At 43.6% G+C, this 10,057-nt stretch overlaps 1 protein-coding gene across 8 annotated transcripts in view; it reads right to left on the reverse strand.

Annotated features, from left to right (window-relative positions):
* SVEP1 (sushi, von Willebrand factor type A, EGF and pentraxin domain containing 1) overlaps positions 1–3,677 on the reverse strand; it is a 230,211-nt gene extending 226,534 nt beyond the window's left edge. For 4 of the 8 annotated variants that reach the window (XM_029055005.2, XM_029055004.2, XM_029055001.2 and 1 more), the window contains exon 1: positions 2,618–3,676. In XM_029055005.2, the coding sequence (XP_028910838.1) occupies positions 2,618–3,253 (636 nt within the window). In that variant the 5' untranslated portion in view covers positions 3,254–3,676. Of the gene's footprint in view, positions 1–2,617 lie in introns of all 8 variants that reach the window. The other 4 variants (XM_029054999.2, XM_029055003.2, XM_029055002.2 and 1 more) reach the window with 2 other exon arrangements.
* Positions 3,678–10,057: the final 6,380 nt, after the last annotated feature.

A 10,057-nucleotide genomic window follows, 5' to 3' on the forward strand; every position in this document is an offset into this window, starting at 1 on the left:
CCATCCTTCCTGTCTCACGAGTCCATAATCATGGGTTATCCCTGACTCCTCTCTGTCATTCAACCCACATATTCACTCAAATCTTGTCAGTCCCACCTTCACAACATAGCTGAAAGTCACCCTTTTCTCTCCATCCAAACTGCTACCACATGAATAAAATCACTCATCCTATCCCACCTGGATTATTGCATCAGCTTCCTTGCTGACCTCCCAGATTCCTGTCTCTCTCGACTCCAGTCTGTACTTCACTCAGCTGCTCCGATCATTTTTCTACAAAAACTTTCAGGACATGCCACTTGGCTCCTCAAAAAACTCCAGTGGTTGCCCATCCACCTCCAATTCAAACAAAAACTCCTCACCATTGGCTTTAAAGCAGTCCATCACTTTGTCCCCTCCTACCTCACCTTGCTTCTCTCCTTCTACAACCCAGCCCACACAGTTAGTCAGGAAGCCTTCTCTGACTAAGCACTAGCTCCTCTAGTGCTAACCTTCTCACGGTGCCTTGATCTCGCCTGTCTCACCACCGACCCCTAGGCCACGTCCTGCATCTGGCCTGGAACACCCTCCCTCCTCAAATTTGACAATTACTCTCCTCCCCTCCACCCCCTCCATTTAAAAGCCTTATTGAAGGCACATTTCCTCCAAGAGGCCTCCCCAGACTAGGTCCTACTTTTCCTCATCTCCCACTCCCTTCTACATTGCCCTGACTTGCTCCCTTTACTCTTTCTCCCTCCCAGGCCCACAACACTTATGTATATATCTGTAATTTATTTCTTTGTATTGATGTCTGTCTCCCCACCACTAAACTGTAAGCTCATTTTGGGCAGGGTTTGTCACCGTTTATTGCTATATCGTACTCTCCCAAGCACTTAGTACAGTGCTCTGCACACAGTAAGCACTCATTAAATATGATTGAATGAATGAATAACTGGGACTGTATCCAAATGGATTTGCCTGTATCCACCCCGGTGCTTGGTACATACTGGCACATAGTAAGTGCTTAACAAATAGCATTATTATTATTATCATTACTATTTGGGTAAAGACAATAGGAATATCAGGATACAACCAGAGACAGACTTTGACTAAGGTAAAAACATGAGAACAGAAAATAAAGTGTTTCCCCAATTGCAATGAGTAATGTGCATTTTACCTGCATCAACTTTGAATTCTAAGTTTCCAGATCTCTCTTTTCATAGTCAATTTTATTTACTGAGTGCTTATTGTCTGCAGAGTACTGTACTAAATGCTTGGAAGAGTACAATACCACAGAGTTGGAAGACATGTCTCTTGCCCATAAAGAACATTTCAGACATTAACTTTTCATTTTAATCTTGTTTCTGCAACTTCTTCTCTTTTCCTGTATCATGAGCACTTTAAGAAAAACTCAGAGGTGGGGCATAAGAGAGTGTTGGTTACGTATCTGTCTTTTCACCTACACTCCCATGCATATATAAGGTCCCACCTTCCGTAGCATCATATTCAGAAATTTAGGAAAGCTCCGTATGTATTTACAACGCAATTCCACTCATCACCCAGATGCTGTACAGGTGTCTAGTTTAAGCTAGCCTAGGGGCTAGTGAACTTTTCCTGAAGGGTTTCAAGCCTCAGTTCCAGAATTCAAAGTTTCACTTTGAATCTCCTTTTTTAATAAACCGGGCAATCCCAGATGACAATAAAAAATTCAAATATTGTCTATTTTTTTATCAAAAAAAGTCAACTGCATCTAAGTTCCCTAACCTAACACCAACAAAACGTGGCAGTTTCAAGACACTCCAGGGAGTAGCTTTTTTTTTCTTGGTCTCTGGAGAAATCAAAAGGGTGAAAGGAAACGTTGAGCCCAACCTTCACCAGTTTTGCTGCCAACTTCTCTCCCTGTTCTTGCTACCGATATAAACATGCATATTCATTAAAAGGGAGTATGATACGGGAAAAGGGAGAGTCGCAATAACAAGAACAAAGTTAAAACTGATATGCGTTTTAGGACAAGGGAGATCTGGAAGCACAGAAGGTTCAAAGTAAATGCAAAGGATAGGGCTTATTACCAGTTGTAAATTCCAAGAGGGAGAACTGGAGGACACGCTTCCAAATCACCCTTAGACAAGACCGAGCCGCGCGACCAGAGTGGATCCTGAATCACGTGAGTGTCAGACACGCCGAAACGAACCCACGCTTTCTTCTAAAACAAAAGACTTGTTCGGGAAGATTAAACGGGTCAGCTTTACAAGTACGATCTATGCCAGTCACCTGCACCTCAACCCCTCCACGTAGCCTTCTTCCCCCCACCCCATGCCCTGTTGGCTATATAGGGAGTGACATCGTCTTTGGAGATTGGGGTACCAGTATACACAGAGGTTCACAAAGCGTTTGCCCCACACCCACGGACGAGCACGTTCACTACATGTTCGCTGCACATACAGACCGGCGTGGTGCGTGTGAGCATGGAGTTCGGATGCGTGGGGAAGTCTGCAGGGCGATCCGGGGCGGGAGTGAGGTTGGGATGCCCCGGGAAGCCGCTGCGGGATTGAATGAGGGAAAGGAGGATGGGCAGGAGGGTGGGATGCCCGGGATCGCCGGCGCGGGAAGGGGAGGGAAGGATGCCCGGGAGGGTCCTTACCGCGGCTTGCTGGAAAGCCCCTTTGGTGTAGGTGCCTCCACCCCTGTAGGTGATGGCAGGGATCTCGCGGTTGAGCAAGGAGCACTTGTGCTGGTGCGCCTGGCTGGAGGAGATATAGTCCACCCGGGGCACCACATTGTTCTTGGAGGAGAAGGTAACGATGGCCACCCGCGTGGCGGTGGGCACCACGGGGAAGTCGGAGAGCAACTTCTTGACGAACTTGAGCTCGTTGAGGAAGTTGGCGTGCCCCACGCTGGAAGACTCGTCCACGAGGAAGACCAGGTCGAGGCTGCTGCTCTTCTCCCGCAGCTTTCGCACGTTGCGTTTGAAGTCCTGGCCGAGCTTTTCCACTTTGTTCTCTGTGGCGTCCTGCGGGGCCGGAGCAGGAGGAGGAGGAGGAAGAGGCGGAGGGGGTTGCTGCTGCTTGTGCGGCGGCGACAGCGGCGGGGGAACCCCTGGGCGGGAGAAGGAGGGGGGGAAGGAGAAGGAGGAAGAAGGCGAGGACGAGGAGGAGGAGGGAAGAGAGGGAGGGAAAAAAGTGAAGCTGAAATTTCGAGACCAGGGTGTCTGCTGAAATGTCGTCCAGCCAGAGGCTAGACCTAAACCCCAGCAGCAGAGGGAAAGCAGGCACCACATTGTGAAGTCAAACCTAATGCTCGTTGACCCTAAACCGAGAAGCAACAGCCGCAGAGCAGCGGCGGCGGCAGCAACTCCTCCTCTGGAACCAAAGAAGTCTGGTTCCCCTCGCTGGCACAGCCCTCCTTCTCCTTTGCAAAGCAGATGGTGTCCGAGCCAGACCCCCGCGCGCGCCTCAGGTATCAACTCGCTCGCCCTCTCGAAGTCCTTTCATCTGACACACCACCAGGAGAATCTCCAGGCTCCACGCTCAGCTCAAGGAACGAAATGCTTTCCTCTTTATATGTGTGTCTCTGCCTCTCTCTCTCTCTCTCTCTCTCTCTCTCTCTCTCTTTCTCCTCCTCTCTCTCCCGCCCCGAAACCTATAAAATGTTTGAAGGAAAGGGGGCGGTCAAGATAAATGTCTTTACGTCCCGCTCTCTCTTCCTTTCTTCCTATTTCCTCCCCTCCTCCCTTGCTCACGCTGGAGTTGCTGAGATTCCATGTCACCAGAGCCCATGTCTGTCATCCTGTCAACATTCCCAAAGAAAACACATCGGCACCGAAAGCCCTGATTGATCCCATATGTCTGGCGTGGAACTGCAGAGGCATTCGCTGGAGATGAATCCAGATACCAGGAGTACCATGGTAATTGGAAACACTTTGTATAGGAAAACGTGCCCGCGTGCACACACACGCCAACAGTGACGAAGTAGCATGTACCTTTGTAACCTAGCTCACCTTTTGTACTGGATGAACTCCGTGCAAACTACTGGAACTTTTGTTTTTCCTTCATTTCAATCCTCCTCTCCCCCTTCCTTTCCTCCCCAAACACTCTCACAGGAAACATAGTTCTTTCGACATAGTCTGGGTTTATTTGGTGATCCTATATCTGTGAAATGAATCAGAGAGGTCGGAGAGGACAGCTGTATGTCTGAGGGAGAAGAAGGGGGCTTCAGTAATGTTGAAAGAGTTTGACCATAGCAGAACCCTTCCCCGCTTCCCCTCCTAGCCACAACCCCCTATATAGACGTTCTCTTCTTTGTAATGTGCCCCGTTCTTCACTCTTTCCATGGGGGATTATTCTGATGAATACTCCAAGGAAATGAGGAGAAATGGAAGAATGGGCTTTTTTTTTGGGTGACAGGCCATCAGAGGAAGCCTCATTATACCTTCATTCAAAGTCCATCTCTCCACTCAGGATGCCCATCACTCTTAGTACCAGGCAGTTGTTAAGGAAATCGTGTTTAGGAACTGGGTCAAAAAAGTTCCATCATGACTAGTCGCTATGCAGGGGGTACTTCTTAGCAACAATACATTTGGAACAAACTGTTTAGAATTGTCACTCTAGTTTTAAATGGCCCATTAGACTGAATAACTGAGGTCTTCCATAGGCCAGGTCAGTCAGTCATATTTATTGAGTGCTTACTGTGTGCAGAGCACTGTTCTAAGTGCTTGGGAGAGTACAAGAGAACAATAAACAGACATATTCTCTGCCCACAACGAGCTTTCAGTCTATAGGGGGAGACAGGTATTAATTTAAATAAATTAATGACATGTACATAAGTCCTAAGGGGCAGGGAAGGGGGGACGAATACAGGGAGCAAGTCAGGGCAACACAGAAGGGAGTGGGAGAAGAGGAAAGGAGGACTTAGTCAGGGAAGGCCTTTTGGAGGAAATGTGCCTTCAATAAGGTTTTGAAAGGGGAGAGAGTAATTATCTGTTGGTTACAAAAAGGGAGGGCATTCCAGGCCAGAGGCAGGAAATGGAAGGTCGGCAGTGTGATAGATGAGATCGAGGTACAGTGAGAAGGTTAGCATTAAAAGACTGAAGCGTGTGGGCTGGGCTGTAGTAGGAGAGTAGTGAGGTGTGGTAGGAGGGGGAAGGTGATTGAGTGCTTTAAAGCCAATGGTGAGGAATTTCTGTTTGATGAGGAGGAGGATGGGCAACCACTGGAGTTTCTCTAGAAGTGGGGAAACGTGGGCTGAACGTTTTTGTAGACAAATGATCCGGGCAGCAGAGTGAACCAAGGCAAACCAACAGGAAAAGCTGTCAAGATCCACATCATTTGACCTGTGTAAGCAACTAATCCAGATAATTCAAGACACAAAGTTCTGAATGTATTCCTGAATGATCCAGAGCAGTGGGCCATAAAGCCCCAATTCACTAGCTAATTACAAGCCCTTCACTTCAGTCTGTAATGGGTCAACTTGAGTCATACATGGTCCATTAAATCAGCCCAAAATGGAATCTTGGAAATTTATTTGGACAAAGAACCAGGCTTTTTAGATTACTGTTAGGAGGGAACTTTTTTTTTAATGACGCAACAAGCCAGTTTATCCAAAATTTATTTTCTGTCAAGAATTCTTACTGCTGTATTATCTTTCATGGTACACTGTCTCCCAGCAGCAGTCTTTGTCTTTGTGTCCCTTTCCCTTCTTAACAATTCCTTCCAAGTATTCACTTCTTTCACAGTTGTAGTCCCATTTACAGAAAAACCGAGAAACAATGAACCAAGAAATCACTTGTGTTTTAAAGATAGCCACCTTCACATCTCATCTATGTTTTGCCTGGTCAATTTAATATATGTACACCCACTATGGAGTACAAATTACTCTCTACAATACTAAGAGTTTGGGATCTATATAAAATTGCAATTGCTAAAATAAAATTGGTTCCATTTTAGCAGAATCATATTTTTCCTTTTAAATGCGTGGTGAACATTTGGCTGCTTTGGCAGAACAAAATCTCACAGGATCTGAGGTGCTTAAATATGGAAAATAGATTTTTGCATAAATTCGTTTGCTAGTTGTGAATAATGATGCATGCAGAATCACAGAGGAAAACATCAAGGGATTTTGAAATGGGTGCTAATTAGAAACTCCCCCCACCAGTAAAAAATGTGATTTTAAATGGCAGTGGCCATGTTCAGGCATTACCACATTTACCAGAACTAACTGAAGAATAAATCCTGTGTTTCATAAGTTCAGATTCACATTGCAAATATGTATAGTTCACATAGTGATGATGATATCACTATAGCTTTAAATTCATCTTCAATTCTTCTGTTACTGCAGTGGATCCTCAGCATCACATATCCTTACTTTGGGTTTTATTTTAAGGGTGTTTCAAATGTCCAAGATAATTCTGTTGTTCTTTATGGAAAGGTCCAGTTTCATGGAAAGCTCTAAAAGGTACCCAACTCTGTGATTGTTGATATGTATTTCCTTTAGCCACAGATGTGGAGATCAATCAGTCAGCCATATTTATTGAGTACTTACTGTGCAGACCACAGTATTGGGTGCTTGGTAGACATCTGAAAGTGAGCTGCCACTTTCAATATCACATGCATTGACACCACAAAGCTAAATGTAATGACCAAGATTGTACAGGCTTGTGGCTATCAATAGACTGTAGTAAAGAATACACATGATTCCCAAATATAATAGTTTTCCTTACCCTACTTTGAATAGCACTGTAGGGGAGTTTACTATATTAAAGAATACACATGATTCCCAAATATAATAGTTTTCCTAACCCTACTTTGAATAACACTGTAGGGGAGTTTACTATATAATAAAACCCAATTGCTGTTTTAAAACAATTAACTGAAACACTGAACAAGCCATTGAAAAATTAGATGGTACTTTCCAATGTTAAAGCCATACAAGGGAAAAAGACAAAAGATGAGAGATATAACATATACATGATCGCATTTTTACTTAGGACTTGCAATTTATTCAGTGTATTCAGGTTGTGTAGGCACAGCTAATCTACATAATACAAAATGTCCTGAATTTATTTCTCAATTTCCAGATAAGAAAAAAATTGCTTCTCATGATTTGCAAGTAAAAAAGATTAATATTTGAATATTCCTGAACAATTGTCATTTACTGCTTTAATCAGAATAAGCACTGATAGAGGCAAAATGTATGGTGTGGGGGATGACATTATTTCAAGCTCAGATACCATAGCAGAGAAATGAAAAACATCAATGACACGTATCTAGAAAAGAAATTTTAAATCACATTTTATAGAGTTAAGGAAGGCAATAGAATAAATACCCAGTACTGTGATAGAACTTAATTTGCAGCATTCTTTACAGTAAAGGAAAAAAAGTAGACCACATCAAATATTATAAAAGGAGTGAGCACTCAAAAGAGTGCAGTCTCACTGACGACAAGAAATCAGCTGCCCAAGGGGGAAATAATTTACCTGAGGGTGGTTCATGGATTTGAAATACAGTTCTCTTATTTCCAGTGGAAATGTTTGCAAAGGAGGTTAACAGTAAGAAGAAAGAAATGAATACAATTAAATTTTACGTCTGCAACAGGAAAAGTAGTGATGTGAACAACCGTCAAAGTTAGTATGTTTTTCTAAGAACTGAACTTCTACAAGCTTGCCAAGATATATACATTTGGCTTATAGACTTTTTATTTATTTGGTTTCGTTGTTGATGAAAATTAAAGTGCACTATAACCACAAACATCTTCCATATTAAAAATCAGAATTCTTGATTTTATGTGGTATTCATCTGGCAAAGCAAAAACATAAAATCCGGAAAATTTCATTGTTCTTTTAACCAAAACATTGTTTAAATTCTTTCATCAAAAGTCACAACACCACACTGCTGTTGCCATTTTTTTGACCAGACCCTCAGTCTCAGACTATTTTGCCTGACCCTCTTTGGCCAGTTGTTTATAACAGTCATATCAGTGTTGTTTCTATTTAGAATGTGAGCAGATAGCTAAGTCAGTAGAGCATCAGACCTTTAATCTGGGGGTCCAGGGTTCAAGTCCCTTTCAGGTGAATGCTTATTTCCTCTAGATTGTAAGCTCTTTATGGGCAGGGAATGTGTCTGCTAATTCTATCTCCTAAGTGCTTAGTGCTCTGCACATAGTAAACACATAGTAAATAACAGTCAATGATTGATTGATTGATTGATTGATTGAAGGCCGGGGCAGTGGCTGTTTAATTTGCTGACTACAAACATTTATAGTCTTCGGTTGCTGCGCATTCTAACTGAAGGAAAGTAGGTTCCACGGAGTCAGTATAGGCTTCTGAGGCAGGGGGTATATCATGTATAGTTTCCTTCTCAGATTGTAATGCAACTTTTAAAATGTACTATCACTTGTAATTGCATACATCTCATTGCTCCACTCATCAACTTCATTGTTGCTATTAAGTAGCCTCATTGCAGAAACATTTATCTTGTGGGCAGGGAATGTGTCTATTATTTTTCTGTACTCTCCCAGACACTTAGTACAGTTCTTTGCACACAGTAAGAGCTCAATAAATATGACTGAATGAACTCTGATTTCTTTCAGGATCTTTAACTGCAAATACAATAACAATACAGTAGCTTTCTGACATTCAGAAGGTCCCATGGATAATAAAGAACCCGAACTAGCTGTCCCTGAATCTTTTAAATATGGCTACTGCCCTGTTTTAATTTTAAAGGAGATACATTTTGGAAACTGACCCATAGAGTTCACCTGTTGCAATTCCATACTTTGAAAACTGCCATACACAAGTCCCTTCTAAAATGCCTCAACACATAAAGTTTCTTTGGGATCTGTGAGTTTCCCCTTCCAGTTAATAACACCACCACGGTCCCTATTTCTGAAGCCTGTCATTTTGCTATTTTCCTCTTGCTCTACTCCATCCTAATCATCTTCAACTTCTCAGTTGCCATCAACACTGTCGACTATCCCCTTCTCCTTGACTTCACTGACACTGGCCTCTCCTGGTTCTCCTATCACTCTAACTGTTCTTTCTCAGCCTCTTTCATTGGCTCCTCCTCTGTCTCCCATCCCCTAACTGTGAGAGTCTCTTAGAGCTCAGTTCTGGGTCCCCATCTATTCTCCATCTACATCCACTTCTTTGGAGAACTTATTTAGTCCCATGGCTTCAACTACATCTGTATGCAGGTGATTCCCAAATCTACATCTCCAGCCTTGATCTCTCTCCTCCTCTTGATCTATTTCCTCTTGCCTTCAGGACATCTCTACTTGGATGTCCCTCCAACACCTCAAACTTAATATGTCTAAAACAGAACTCCTCATTTTCCTACCCGAACCCTGTCCTCTCCCTGAATTGCCCATCACCGTAGACAACACCACCATCCTCCCTGTCTCACAAGCCCATTATCCTTTACTCATCTCTCTCATTCAACCCACATATTCTGTCACTAAATCCTTTCAGTTCAACCTTCACAACATCACTAAAATCTGCCCTTTCCTCTCCATCCAGACTGCTACCACATTAATTCAAGCAGTTATCCTAACCCTCCTTGATTACTGCATCAGCCTCCTTACTGACCACCCTGCCTCCTGTCTCTCCCCATTTCACTCTGCTGCCTGGATTATTTTTCTACAAAACCGTACAGTCCATGTTTCCCCACTCCTCAAGAACCTCCAGTGCTTGCCTATCCACTTTTGCATCAGATAAACTCCTTGTCATTGGCTTTAAAGCATTCAATCACCTTGCCCCCTCCTACCAGATTTCTTACTGTAACTCAATCCACAGACTCCCCCCGCAATGCCAACCTACTCATTGTACCTCCATCTCGTCTAACTCACTGCTGATCCCTCCCCCACATCCTGCTTATGAACTGGAATTCCCTCCCTCTTCATGTCCAACAGACATTCAGTCCCCCCAACCCCCTCTTCAAAGGCACACCTCCTCCAATAGGCCTTCCCAGACTAAGCCCTAATTTCCTCTTCTCCCTCTCCCTTTCTGTCGCCCTTGAATTTGGATTTGCACCCATTATAAAATAATAATGTTGGTATTTGTTAAGCGCTTACTATGTGCCGAGCACTGTTC

This window comes from Ornithorhynchus anatinus, chromosome X5, assembly GCF_004115215.2.
Source record: "Ornithorhynchus anatinus isolate Pmale09 chromosome X5, mOrnAna1.pri.v4, whole genome shotgun sequence".
NCBI classification, from domain to species: domain Eukaryota; kingdom Metazoa; phylum Chordata; class Mammalia; order Monotremata; family Ornithorhynchidae; genus Ornithorhynchus; species Ornithorhynchus anatinus.